Raw genomic sequence first — 14522 nt, 5'->3', positions numbered from 1 at the left:
GACAGTTTATCCTTTCTCTAGATTTCCCACGAGTTGATAAATCGTCGAAAGCTGAGTATTGGGTTCCAAGGAGCTTATGTATGATTTTCCCTACTTTAGCATATGTTTAGTATTCTTTATTTTAAACAGTTTTGTAAAAAAAGTTTTGCATTTTAGCCCCGCTGAAGAGTCCCAGGAAGATTTGGATTGGTCCTGCTTGGGTCCCATGGCTTGTGCTAACCTGATTGCTTTGACCCCAGAGTTGGCATACTCGGATTGGCTAGAACTGGATCATGGACTCATCCTGTCATTGAATGCCTCTGCTAAGGCCTCCTGTTTAGCAGGAGAAATTCCCCCAAAAGGAGAGCAAAGCAGGAGGTAGAAAGCAGAAGCAGGATGAAAAAGCGTGCTCGGAGAACAAAACTATAGATCCAGCTGCTGTTATATTCGAACTATTGGAACTAAAAGGGTTTTCATGGTTAACACGTGCAAAATGCAATCATTCACTCGTTGAAGAGAAGCCAGTGTGAGTCACTCCTGCAGGGGAGAACAGTCCCTGCTTCTGAGAAGCAACTACCCTAGGCCAGATGTCATCATCTCTTAATAAGAACTAGATTTCCTTTGTTCTCAGTAAACTCCTATCTTACGAGGGGACTGAGCCCAGCCAGCCCATTGATCCTACACACTCCTGATTTCAGCATCGGCCCTTCATGTAGGCATGATCCCATTTGAAGAAATTTCAGGACCATTTTAAAGTTTCTTGTAAGTGGAACTTAGAGTCCTTGGCAGATATCCCCACCCCCACCCGCCCCGCCATCTGTTACTTTGATGAAAGGCAGGGAAGCTCAGGGCGCCAACGTGAAGGGCTTATAAAGAATGTAGAGTGAAGGAAGGAGTTGAGCACCTGAACCAGAGATGCTTTGCTGAGAGTGACTGGCTCCCTTTCTGGCCCTAAGGAGAGACTTCAGGGTGTTTTAGGTGCTGGACACCTCTACCTTTCCATCCCTTTGGTAATGGTCAGTGCTTAAGTCCATTTTTTTTCGTGACTAAGTCATACTCTGGAGTTTGGCTTTGTGATCCAGCTCCTGATAAAGATAAAAGGTGCCTTCACCAAGTAGCTCAAACTGCCGCTCGCTCCGTATCAAATGCCAACCTTTACCATCAGTTCCAAGCCCCAAGAGCAACAGGTATGTTTTGACGGACACTGAAAGCCCATGAGGGAGTACGTGTCCGTGTGTATAGCAGCCCTCTTTCCTTGCTTCCGTCGTAGAGGCTGGAAAGGAGTACTCGCTTATGCCTTTTAAGGCTATCTTGCTTGTGTTCTAGATATCAGATAAAGTTAAGTAGAAAAAAAAATGACAAATTTTAGAAGAGACATAAAATCCAAAGCAGATCAGCTTTTCTTACCTCTTAAGATCTGTATCAGTTTTTTTTTTTCCAGTTGCATAAGTTATGGTGTTATTTATAGTAACCTACCACCTTGCCCAGTTCTTACAACCACAGTGCCTTGGGAGAACTGCCTGGAGGGCTCCTTGGCATGGCCTGGTTTAACCCACAGTCAGGGGCTGAGCTAGCAAGGAGGCCTTTCCTAGGTTTCAAGGGACTACTCTGCGGGCTCCTCACAACCTCTCATAAACCTGCTCAACTACCCTCCCATTCTAAGCCCATAAAATCATGACTGTGATAAAGTAATAATGATGAGAGGGAAACAGATTGAATTGAATGATTAATGAAACAAATGACCCAAGAGAGTAAGAACACAAAGTTATGTGTTTAATTTAATCCTTATTTAAATTCAGTGTTTGAGGCAAAATGTAATCATTCCCTCTCCTCACAATGACAAGGCCGTCTAGCCACCAGAACTTTCGAACTCCTTCAGCTCAGGGCGTGATCCTGGCGTTCTGGGATCGCCCCACGTCAGGCTCCTCCACTGGGAGCCTGCTTCTTCCTCTCCCACTCCCCCTGCTTGTGTTCCCTCTCTCACTGGTTGTCTCTATCTCTGTCAAATAAATAAATAAATCTTTAAAAAAAAAAAGCATATTCATTATTTAAAAAGTTTTCATTTAAAAAAGAGAAAATAATCACTTGAATTCCCACCAATCAGCAATGTGAACATCCTAACGAGGACACGTCCAACATTTTTGCCATTCACATCAGCCTCTTAGCTGGTTACATGGTTAATCGCCATACTCATTTCTTTTTTTTAATGTTTTTACATTCATGTTTAATATTTAAAGGAGCTTTATAGAGTTTATTATATAATGAAAGTAAAACTACACAGCTTTTCCAGTTAAAGGAGTCAAGGCTGAGTTCTATTTTGCTTATTAAGAGTGAGTTATAAGACTTGGCATTGACCTCTCGGTGCAGAAGAAAGATGTCACATGTCTTGTTTCAAATCAAACGAATAAGAAATTGCAAACTAAAGTTTAATAAAAGGTGTGTATTTTTCTTTTGGCATTTTTCTATATCAAATATAAAATATAATGTCCAATTAAAGTAATAGTATAATTATCTAATATAATAGCCCAAATTATCATGGGATTAATGGCCCATTTCGCAATTGCTGAGTATTTAGTACCTTTACAGGTTTTTCACATTGGCAAATAACATGCTATAAAAAATATCTACACATATCACTTGTTTTCTTCTTCTGGAATCATATTAAAGTTTTCCAGAAGTAGTGCTTGCTTGGTCAAAGAGTATAATCATACCTGTATGTATAGCCTTCAGAAATTAAATACTACACTAAAAAAATATGTTTCTCCAACATGAACTCTGTAATATGAATGCAATAGGTTTAGCATTGAGTTTCAAGCCAAAGTCACTGAGTATTCAGCTAGGCTTCCTTGGATTAAGAAAAAAAGAGTAAAGGTACCCATGCTCTTTCCCCAAATCAAGGATAACACTGCAAACCGATAATTCTAACACAACCAGCCGCCCTTTGTGATACTCTTCTAATTTTCCAACTATTTCATTCCTTGAAGCCAACGATTATTATACCAATTGCAAATGATATTAGATATCTGATATGTTAAGATAGGCTTAAATTTAGCCTAAGGATTCAAAGAATGAGACTTGGCCTCTATTTAGTTCTTGACGGAAACCCAGCATTTCTGGCTCCAGAATCCCTGTAATCTTAATAATAGATTAAGATTTACTGTTGATAGTGTGAAGATTTAACACAATGAGAATTGGAATTCTCTATTAATTTCTTTCTACTTGTATTTGTTTCCAAGGTTTGCAAGTAACAACATAAAGATGGAGTGCCCCGAATCCTTCCTGGGATGAATTAGGAAGCTCAAAGGAGTGTATTTAAGAACCTTAACCGAGATACAATAAGTACTTTGGTATGATAACAGCTGTTGGTTCGTTTGTTTGTGTTACCACACATGGTTTTCCCAACATGTGGAACAAGTAAATGGTTATTCACACCACCAGACAGGAATTTACCTTAATGAGTTGTTCTTGCTCCAGGGAATACAGAGAGAGAGCATAGCCCACAATGAGTCAGTTCCTCTGGACCAGTGGTGGTCAAACTTTTCTGTAAGGGACCCAGGGTACAAAATAAGATTTACATCACAACCTAGTATATATGTAATCTGTTGTACTTGTATATGTCTTTGTGTATGTATGTATGTGTCTGTGTGTATGTAGGTATATGTGTGTGTGTGTAAATATACACGCCTATCAAGTATCACACCTTAGATTCAATGCATGCTGATATTTTTCTATTTTTAAATTTTCTATAATATTCATTACCATCTAATACCAATGCCTATTTCCTGCCCATAAAGGCTTTAGGGGGAGTAGCAGTCATATTGAATAAATCAACAATTTACTAGAGTGTCTTTTTCGTGTGTGTTTTGTTACTGTTTCTTACATACGTGTAAAACCACTGGCTCATTGTGTCACTTGTGTTGATACTTTGTTATAACTGAGTATTTTCTGTGTTTTATTTTGTTTTTGTCAAACGAATCTAAAGTCACAGAAATCAGTTATGGTTACTTAAATGATAAGTAGTACCTTTCGTTGAAAGGAACAGACAGGAGATCTGAATTGTATGATTTTTTGAGGCCTCTTTCAATGCTGTAATTTAAGTGATCTACTGTACTGATCAACCTCCTGTTTTTAAGAAACAGATTGCTTCCAAGCCCCTCAATCTTTACAAATCTAAATATATTGTTACATTAACTTTAACTGGTCTTTACAGACTCATTTGATCAGCTCTCATTATTTCTGTATTTCTAACTAGCTTGCACTTGGTGGTAATTAGGGAGGGTTTTTTGATCACACACACTACACAACAAGCAAAAAACAACACAAAAACAAACCCTGAGCCCAAATGGCAGTTCTTCCACCTAACAGCTATATGACTCTGATTAAATTATGGGAAGTCTTTATTTCAAACTACTGAAAGTGTCTATTTTCTCTTTGTAAGGGGGGGGGTGTCAACGGTACTTAGTGTGGGTGTAGCGTAGAGTAAGGATCAAGTTCAAAATCCTTAATATTGCCTCCAAGGCACTCCCTGAACTACCTTCTGTGTGCCTCTCTATTCTCCTTGCCCATCGCTCAACCCCATTGCTGTTCAGTGCCGTGACCTCCTCGCCTCAAACTTACCAGGACCGTTCCTGCCTGGAGGTGAGCACACATGCTGTTCCTGGTGCTCAGAGCAAACTTTCCAGAACCCTTCCCTCCAATCAGCCTGCCCCTCCTATGCCCTGACATCCTACTTCAGGAGAACTTCCCTCTGTAGTCCCCTACTTGTCCTTCCAAGCACGATTCACAATTGGAATTATACTTCCCCTTTCAGAATCGCTCATTTAGCGACAGTCTCTCCAGCTACATAGAAACTCCATGAAGACAGGTCTTGCCTCTGTGACTTAGTTCCACACACATCCATGCAAACGAGCGCAGTGTCTTGCACATGATGGACACCCCAAAAAGTATTGGGTACAAAAGTAAATTCCGATGACATCAAGAATGAATTCACATGCAACCAATATGTTATTTGAGTAGTAGCTTAAACTCATTGGGGTTTACTTTTTTACATAAGAAGGAAGATCAAGGCAGTCAGTCCAGAGTTTGCACATAGAGATGCCAGATTTAGGGGGGGGAAACACAATTAGAGGACACACAATTAAATTTGAATTTCAGATAAACTATAGTTATTTATAAATAACTTTAGTATTAATAAGTCCCAAATACTATATATGTGAGACTGTTATTTTTCAGAAACGCAAATTTATTTGGGTGTCCTGTATTTTATCTGGCACCTCTGCTTTTGTAGCAACTAAAAAATGTCAGAAAAAAGCCAGGGTTGTCCATCCTTGGCTTGTGGCCCTATGACCAGGAGGTCACAGGAAGGCATTCAAAGTTCCTGATATAGTGTCCGCTATCAAGGGAGGAAGATGGGGTGGGGGGGCACAGATAGCCTCATGCCTTCCAGAATCCCCCAACAATGTCCCCAGCAAACTCCTTCAGATGTCTCTGGAGCCAGAACTGGCTCACATGGCCACTTCTCACTGCAAGGGAAGTGAGACAGAGGATGTCATGACAGATTTGAACCAATTATGATTCACTGTCTGGGGATGTTGCCATGGGAGCAAAATCAAGCCTCTTCTAGCAAGGAAGGAGGAGGGAACAGGTAAGCAACCCAAAGTGCCTAGCACAACCTTTTCTCTGCCTGGCCATGATTTTATCAAGCTTGGATTGCTCTAATTCCAAATCACTGTTCTCAAAGACAGTAGGAATTTTTTTTTTTTTTAGAATAAAAGTCTAAGGATACCTGGGTGGCTCAGTCCCTTGAGCGTCTGCCTTCCGCTCAGGTCATGATCCCAGGGTCCTGGGATCAAGTCCCACATCAGGCTCCTTGCTCAGCAGGGAGCCTGCTTCTCCCTCTGCCTGCAGCTCCCCCTGCTTGAGCTCTCTGTCTCTCTGACAAATAAGATTTTAAAAATCTTAAAGACAAAACAAAACAAGGAAAGTATAGACATAATTTTTTAAACATAATTTCCAAGAATTTCTGAAATACCCTCTTCTCTCCACCCCCTGCCCCCCAGAGGGATGTCGCTGCTGACTGAGGATCATTAGACTTGACTTTTCTCCCCATTTCAGCGTGCGGAACTAGATCAGAGAGAGACTCTTCACCTTGAAGGGGAGATGAGAAAGCTTAACAGACATTAAAAATAGAAATAGTCAAATCATTTTGAGAGGAAATAAGTATCTCTCTGCTTACTACTATCAGTGAGAAATAAATCAGGAATTCAAGATGAAGACTAGCTCATTTCTCATTTCCGGCTGTGCTTTTCCACACTGCAGCTCTTACCCACACAGTTGATGAGACATTACTTCAAAAGGCACATACTCTCTATATACTGAAAGGAGCAAACTGTTGCCATCTCCACTCTCGGCGCATAAGTAGCCTCAATCCTTTTAGGTGAATTTGTTGTAGGAAGGCTTCATCGTACGTAATATCAAACAGAGGAGGGAATGAAAAAGGGACCTTATACAAACTGTCACAGTAGAGGGTGAGATTCAAACCCAAGTTAACCTTTTAAGGCTATGCTCGTGGTAGTACACAGAATCATAGAATGTTGGAGCAGTATCAGCTGGTCCAACCTTCTGTGTTCCAGGATGGAAATTAAAACCAGAGCTGGTGACCCGCCCAACCCCATGCAGCTAGTTAGTGGTGGGACCGGGGCCAGGCCGCCATCCCCACACCACTCAAATATGCATACACACACACATTTTTTAATTTCAAAGCAAAGAAGGGAAGAAAAGTCGTCTGCCAGACTACATCATCTGTCCTCTCTCCTTTGAAGACTGCAAACTGAGGAGCCTGGGAAGACAAGGGCTGAGTCAGGGAAACGTGAAACTTTCTGCTCTGGGCTGTTGGAGCCTAGTCAAGGAGGCAAGCCTGCTCACGAGCAGTGGGAAGCTAATGTGTGCTCCACGCTGCTGTCTGACTGGGCTGACCTTAGGCTTGGAGCTCTAGCTGTTCTTCCAATACTCCATCTGTGGTGGAGAGTCAGGGAAGAGCAAGGATATGGAAAAAGAATGGACATTGCGCTCCTTTTCTTGCAAACACACAGAAATAGATAGAAATGGCAGTAGCAGGTGCAGGGCTCTAATCACGGGAGTGTGACCTGCAGATAAGAGGAGATCAAAAACAGACTTTCCCACCAAAGTGAGCATATCTGATATGTGCATGTCTACAAGTCCAGAAACACGTCATCAATGCAAAAGTGGAGATATAATAATATGATCCCTACATGCTTCCAGATCCCAAAGGAGTTAGGTCACGTTCTTCAAGATTAAAAATTGAGACTAGGGGCGCCTGGGTGGCACAGCGGTTGAGCGTCTGCCTTCGGCTCAGGGCGTGATCCCGGCGTTCTGGGATCGAGCCCCACATCAGGCTCCTCCGCTATGAGCCTGCTTCTTCCTCTCCCACTCCCCCTGCTTGTGTTCCCTCTCTCGCTGGCTGTCTCTATCTCTGTCAAATAAATAAAAATCTTTAAAAAAAAAAATTGAGACTAAAGCTCGGGTAAAGAAATCTATATTGACTCTTCCCTCCAAGCCTGCACAAGATCCCAGACGTTACTGTTATACCAGTGGTTTTCAAACCTTAGCATGTACCAGAATCACTCAGACAGCTTGTTAAAACACAGACGGCTGGTCCCCAACCCCAGAGTTTCTGACTCAGTAAGCCTGCAATAAGGCCCTAGAATTTGCATTTCCAACAAGTTCCCATGTGATGCCGTCAGTGCTGACCCAGGGGCCACACTTTCAGAATGACTGCTCTGCCGAGGACAACCAGCAGTTTGCAGACCCAGGATGGGCCCCACTGGCTGTCAACGGGACACTACCAGCCTGAAAGAATCAGTATTAACAGCCCCTAAAGATATTACAGAATCACGCTCGTGCTACATATGGGTTTTATCACTCCAGGTTCTTCCTTTTTGCCTCATCCGTAAAAATTAATCTGGGCCCTTTACATATTTTTCCTTTCCCAGGTGGAATGATGTTGGGCTTTGTCAGTAGAGGGTGCTGGAGAGACGTGGCAGAAGAAAAGGAGTTTGCTTTTGGTTCTTGTGGGTTGGCAACTATAGCTGAGTACCTCTGGGGAGGCACCTCCCCACTGAGCTGCTCTTCCATGGCACCCTAAAGGGGGGGGGCGGTTCCCAAAGTTCTAGAGGATGGATTTCTAGCAAGTTTTGCCAGCATGGCACCAAAGCTACTTTCCAGCCATTCATGAGCCATGGCAGTGGAGTCTCCAACAAGGTTTGGCTCTCATTAATGACCTCATAAATATGAGGTTTTGAGAGGTAAAGTACCCAAAGTTACATGGTTCACACTTGTCGGAAGCAAGATTGGAACCCAAGCAGGGATCTCTTAACCGCCATACTATACTATCCTTATAAAGCTAGTCCTAGAACTCTGTGACATGGCTTACTGTCACCGTTGCACTTGGCCTGCAATCACACCTCCATGGCTCTTGGCCACCCACTTTATATACTGTGAAAGGGCTTCGTGGTTCAAAACCCAAAACCAATCAGAGTAGCCTTCTAGCTTTGAAACCTTTTATGTTCACTGTATTGTATCACAGAAGTCAACACAAGAGTCACCTGGCTGGGGAGTGCCTGGGGTCTTCAGCTACACAATTCAAAACACCATGTCCAACACACTCCTTGAACTTCTCTCCATGAGTGAGTCACTGCTATGTCTCCCGGGGCAAAAGACACACCCCGCAGGAACTCTGGTGGGATTTGCTCACCCTAGTTTTCACTCTTGTCCCTCTTCCTGTTTTACAAATGGGGAATGTGGTAAAAGGCACGAAGGCGTCAGGGATCGATGGCATCAGCACTTGAAGCTATTTTGCTTAGGTCTATGCTGATCTTAATGACTTCTCTATCTGGTCTAATCATACTAATAGGCAGTATACGGATGCTTATTGGACTCCCTGATTAAACAGTAATTTGCCCGACTCTTAAAGTTCTTGCAAGGTAACCTACTTTTAGGAAAAATACATCCAGTAATAAAAATAGCTATCATTTTGGATCTCCTGGGTGGCTCAGTCGGTTGAGCAGTGACTCTTGGTTTCAGCTCAGGTCATGATCTCAGGGTTGTGGGAGCTCAGGCTCTGAGCTCAGTGCAGAGTCTGCTTGTCCCTCTTCCTCTGTTCCTCCCCTGCTCACGTGCTCTCTCTCGCTCTATCTCTAAAATGAATAAATAAAATCTTTAAAAAAATAGCAATCTCCTGTAGAGTGCTTACCATATCCTGGATTGAGGACCTATTGCCTAGTCTACAGAAATAGAAGATTTATTTGATGGGAGAGTTGAGATCTATATTAGATAAACAAAAGTATTATTATTGCATTTATTTATTTATTTATTTATTTATTTATTTATTTATTGGGAGGGGGAAGAGAAGCAGAGGGAGAGAGAGAGAATCTTAAGCAGGCTCCACCCTCCAGGGCAGAGTCCACCATGGGGCTCAATCTCACGACACTGAGATCACGACCCGAGCCAAAATCAAGAGAAATGATTAACCGCCTCTGTCACCCAGGGGCTCCTATTATTGCTTTTAATAAACCACAAACAGCATGGAGAAGTAATGTTTACTTGCAGCTGGAAACCTTGACTCAAATCACATTTAGGCATATTTGTAAATTATAACAGCATTTAGAAAGGTTGAGGTCATTAGTAATAGGGATGATGTGTACAGCCTGAAAGTCATTTATGTCTCCCAAACACATCTAGGAACCCAAAATGCTTCCCATCTTTCATGCCACCTGTCCTTCCACATCCATGAATTTTAGGCCAAGCTTAGGAAGTATTACCCCACTTGAAAACCAAAGAAAATGAGGTGCCAAGTTGTTACTGGAGGCCACGAAAGTAGTATGCAACGGAGCCAGATTTTTAATACCAATCAAAGGTAGACATTTCCAGAGAACTGGATTTATTTCAGTGTAAATCGTGAACTTGATTTCTTTTCCATTCCAATATACTTTCTTTTGTCCTCTTTTTTTTTTTCTTTCCAATAGGCTCGTAATGAAGTGCTCACCAAAGGAAAAGCAACTCATGCTGCGGACACAGTAAGTGTGGACCTGCAGTGACAGGGCCTCCTGGCTTTGGGGGAGTTCCATGCCGCCAGAAATGAAGGTGAGTGAAGGATGCATCGCACGGCGAAAGTGGCAGCCATGGTTGGTGGTGCTGAACCGTGAAGCGGCCAGATGGAAAGCACGTGGGGCTGTGAGTAGGAAAACCCATGTTTCCATTCCAGCTCTGATGTTTGGCTGTGGGCATGCCATTTAACTTCTCTGAGCCCAAGGAAGTGAAGCCTCCCTCGAAGTTGAAATTCTTTATATTGATCTCATGGTATTTGGTGAAAAGGGTTAATGAATATAAAGCATCCAGTCAAATGCCTGGCAGTTGGTGGGTGTTCACTATTATTAGCTCTATCGTTCAGTCCCAACCCTCATGACTCCATCCTACAAACCTAAGATTGTTCTTAAGATCAAATAAGGTATCAGAAAATCATGTGATAGAATCTAAAGGGCTCTGCAAATGTTAAAATGTTAATTTGACAGATGAAAACCAAGGCTAGAGGCAAGTCCCACCTAACCCTTGTGTTTTTTTAATTATTATTCTTTCCCCTTCAAGACCTCATTCGATACACATCTTAATCCTTTCACCCTATAAAAAAAAAATGAATGGAACATACAGTATGTTTGCTCTAGGCTTGAAACTCTATATAAGGGTCTTCAGCCTTTGTAAAAACAGATGATCTGACCTATGAATACCATCGCCCTTCTCCTCCTCAAAGAAACCTTAATCCCAGCCATAATATTGGATCAAGCTGTTTCTGCCTTGCTCTCTTGGATTACTTGATCTAGGGAAAACCAGCCAACATATGGTGAGAATATTCAAGCAGCCCTGTGCAAAAGCCCATGTGGCAAATACTAGGACCACCTGCTAATAGCACCAGCTTGCCAGCCATGTAACTGAGCCACCTTGGCAATGGGTCTTCCAACACCGGTCAAGCCTTTAGGTGGCTAAAGCCTGACCGACACTTTGATTTCAACTTGGGGAGAAACTCTGAGTCAGAACCACCAGCTAAGCCACTCCTAGAATCCCGATCCGCTCTAACTGCACAAGGTCACTGTGTTTTAAGCTGCTGTATTTGGGGTAATTGGGTGATTTGTTATGGAGCATTAGATCATAATACACAGCCCACTCCAGATCGTCGGCTGAGGCTGATTTGTGTTGCATTTCTGCCATTTCCAACCAAAGACATTTTGAATACTAGATCTGAATCACTTGGGGTCGGTCCTGGGCATCTGTATTTTTTTTAAAGCTCTATAGATGAATTTGATGTGCAGTTAAAAACCTCTGTTTTATAGGGAAGTATACATATTTAATATGTAATTATAACCTACTAGCTTTGAATCAGCTAACTTGCATTCTTTCCTATACGATGCACTGTAAGAGTTAGGACTAGCTTTTAGGCCACTGGAAGCTCAGGTGGGCGTCCCCATCTTTAGGAAAATCTGATTTTCTTCTCTCCTCTATCTCGAACATGGAAATGAGCAAGCAAGAGTCATCTTCACTGCTTTCCTCTTGAATTTCCCTCTTGGCTTCACTGTTGGACTTAACAACAAAGCCGGTGTACATGAAGCACTCCTTGGCCATGGAACAATTTGCAACGGCTCCCATCACATTCTGTTGCAAACCTTCCTTTGCCCCTGGCTCAGACACACTGAATCTTTCATGCAGTGTTCCACAAATATTTGTCAAGTACATATGAAAATTCTGTTTTACCCGGAGAAAATGAGAGTCATGATGAGTTGCTGACACTTCTGTCCCACTCAAGCATACACACCCAAGATGCTGAATTTCTAAACCTGAAACTTGAAAACAAGAGTAAATGCATGGCTGAACATCTCCTCCTTCTTTTTGTATTTTTTTTTTCACAAACATTCAAACAGCCTCTTATAGCAGCAACACACCAGCAAATTATTATTTTTTAAATCTTAAGGAATCAGAATTACAAAGACTTTGGCCACCAGCTGAGAGTGGCGTCAACCTTCTCTCTGTTATCCTAATAACCTAGTAATTATCCTCAGTTCCTCTTCTCACTTCACTTATGGAAACAGCTCCCAAATCCTATTAGCTTCACTTTAGGAATCCCATCTTCGGACGTTCATCCCCACCCCTACAGCCACAGCCTTTGTTCAGACTGCCTCCACCCCTAGTCTCTTAACCAGGCCCTTGACCACAAGCTTCCTCCACTCCAACTTATTCGGCACCCAGCTGCCAGAGTACTCATTCCAAACTGTAAACCGTATTGTGCCACGCCCTTGATGATAAACTCGGTGACCCGATAGGATACACTGGGAAGGGCACATTACTTCTCTGGTATTCTTGCCAGAGTTGCAGAGCCTCAATCTAATCGAGAGAAAACACTAGATAAGCCCAGCTGAGGGACAGGCGATGAAACAAATGGTTAGTTTTCTTCCACAGTGTCAAGATTATGACAGAAAAAGACAAAGGAGCTGTCACAGACTGGTGAAGACAAAGGAGACCTGATGACTAAACATAAATGTCAGATCCTGGATTGGCCTCTGGAACATTAAATAGACATTAGTAGAAAAACTGGTGAAGTGCAAATAAATTCCATAGTTAATGCCGTTATACCAACTTCTTTGTTTTGACCATTATGCAAGATGTTGAAATTAGAGAAAGCTGAATGGAAACTATATGAAATTGCTCTGCCCTACTCTTGCAACCTTTCTCAAGTCTAAAGCTGGGGGTGCCTGGGTGGCTCAGTCGGTTAAGCGTCTGCCTTCAGCTCAGGTCATGATCCCGGTGCCCTGGGATCGAGTCCTGCATTGGGATCCTTGCTCAGCAAAGAGCCTGCTTCTTCCTCTGCCTCCTGCTCCCCCTGCTTGTGCTCGCTCTCTCTCTCTCTCTCCGATAAAGAGGTGAATACAACCTTTTTTTAAAAACGAAGTCTAAAATTATTTCAAAAGGTGGGTAGAAAGGAGACGGGGTGGCAGGGAGAGTGCCGCTGCATCAAATTCCAATCAACTATATAGGCTTAGTGAAGCGAGAGATGGGGTGGGGGTTCGTATCAGGGCATGCCTGGCAGGTACCATTGGATGAGATGTGAATTTATAAGGTCTCTCACCAGCTCTCCAAATATACATAGAGTCGAAGCATCCCACGAGGCTAAATGTGGCTGCACTCTAGAAAATACAATCCCTAATGCAAGCCAGTTTCTTCGCCTGGTGCCCAGCTGAAGAAACAGTGGTTTGTTCCAGCACTAGGAGAACGTGGTCGTGCTGCTTTATGGAATGTGGCAGAGAGTGCCTCCCAGTTTCCAGCTGCCCCTTATGCTTCAGCAGTACAGCTCCTGGTCTTCCGGCTGGAACACTGAACTTGGCTAAACGAAATTGAACGGTTTCTCTATTTGTTTGGAAAAGAGTATAACGTGGTAATGAGAACCAGAGCTTCGGGGTCCATCATGTATAGCAGAATCAAATCTAGCTGTGTGACCTCAAGCAAGTTATTGTCCCTCTTGAGGTTTAGTCACCTTGTCTGTGCAACAGAGAGATTAATGATAAACTTACTTTATAAAATTGCTGTGAATATTAAATTTGTAACCCATGCCAACGCTTTCCGTTGAGCATAGTAATCTGGCACAGAATATGTGCTCTGTTAAATATTAGCTATTATTTAAAGGCAAAAAGAAAAAAAAATCACTAAAATTGGTGGCAGTGGAAGGTTTGTGATGAGACATTCAACTATAACTCTGATTGCACGCCCCATTAACCCAGCTCTCAATAGCTTTCTTTCCCCATGCTAGGCTTTACTCCTCGGGGGATCCTTACATTCTCTGTATTCTACCAACCAAACCATTGAATCTCTCCAGTTTCCTAAAATGGAGGAGAATCAATCCTCTGATCTAGGGAGCAGAGAAGGGAACCTGGAAAGGAAAGTGAATCTCATTGCCTGAGTGCTACTGTCAGTCCTCTCCCCAACCGTGAGATAGCTTTACCTGATGCATGTGTCATCTTTCCTTCCCTCTTCTATACCTTATGTCTACATATAATTGGTACCCCTATCAAATATCCCTCATTACTAAGATTAGATAGATACACTTTTATTTTTAAAGAGCTGGAAATTATAAATAAGAATTTCAGAATTCACTTATATTCATATGTATTCATAGGGATTCATATATATAAAGACCTATATATATCTATATATCACATCTTTTTAATCCATTCGTCCATTGAAGAACACTTAGGTTGGTTTTCTTTCTTTCTTATTTATTTATTTATTTATTTATTTATTTATTTATTTATTTGACAGAGATAGAGACAGCCAGCAAGAGAGGGAACACAAGCAGGGGGAGTGGGAGAGGAAGAAGCAGGCTCATAGCAGAGGAGCCTGATGTGGGGCTCGATTCCACAACGCCGGGATCACGCCCTGAGCCGAAGGAAGACGCTTAACCGCTGTGCCACCCAGGCGCCCCTAGG

The 14522-nt window shown here is 42.5% G+C and overlaps 1 protein-coding gene across 4 annotated transcripts in view; it reads left to right on the top strand.

Moving 5' to 3' along the window:
* NMRK1 (nicotinamide riboside kinase 1) overlaps window positions 1–14522 on the top strand; it is a 45952-nt gene that overhangs the window by 17496 nt on the left and 13934 nt on the right. For 2 of the 4 annotated variants that reach the window (XM_034646982.1, XM_034646983.1), the window contains exon 9: window positions 157–3209. In XM_034646982.1, coding sequence (XP_034502873.1) covers window positions 157–224 — 68 coding nt within the window. In that variant the 3' untranslated portion in view covers window positions 225–3209. The other 2 variants (XR_004621699.1, XM_011217338.3) reach the window with 2 other exon arrangements.

This window comes from Ailuropoda melanoleuca, chromosome 17 (assembly GCF_002007445.2).
Source record: "Ailuropoda melanoleuca isolate Jingjing chromosome 17, ASM200744v2, whole genome shotgun sequence".
NCBI lineage: Eukaryota > Metazoa > Chordata > Mammalia > Carnivora > Ursidae > Ailuropoda > Ailuropoda melanoleuca.
Note: the sequence above shows the minus strand (reverse complement) of the source record. Positions and strands in the feature narration are given on the sequence as shown.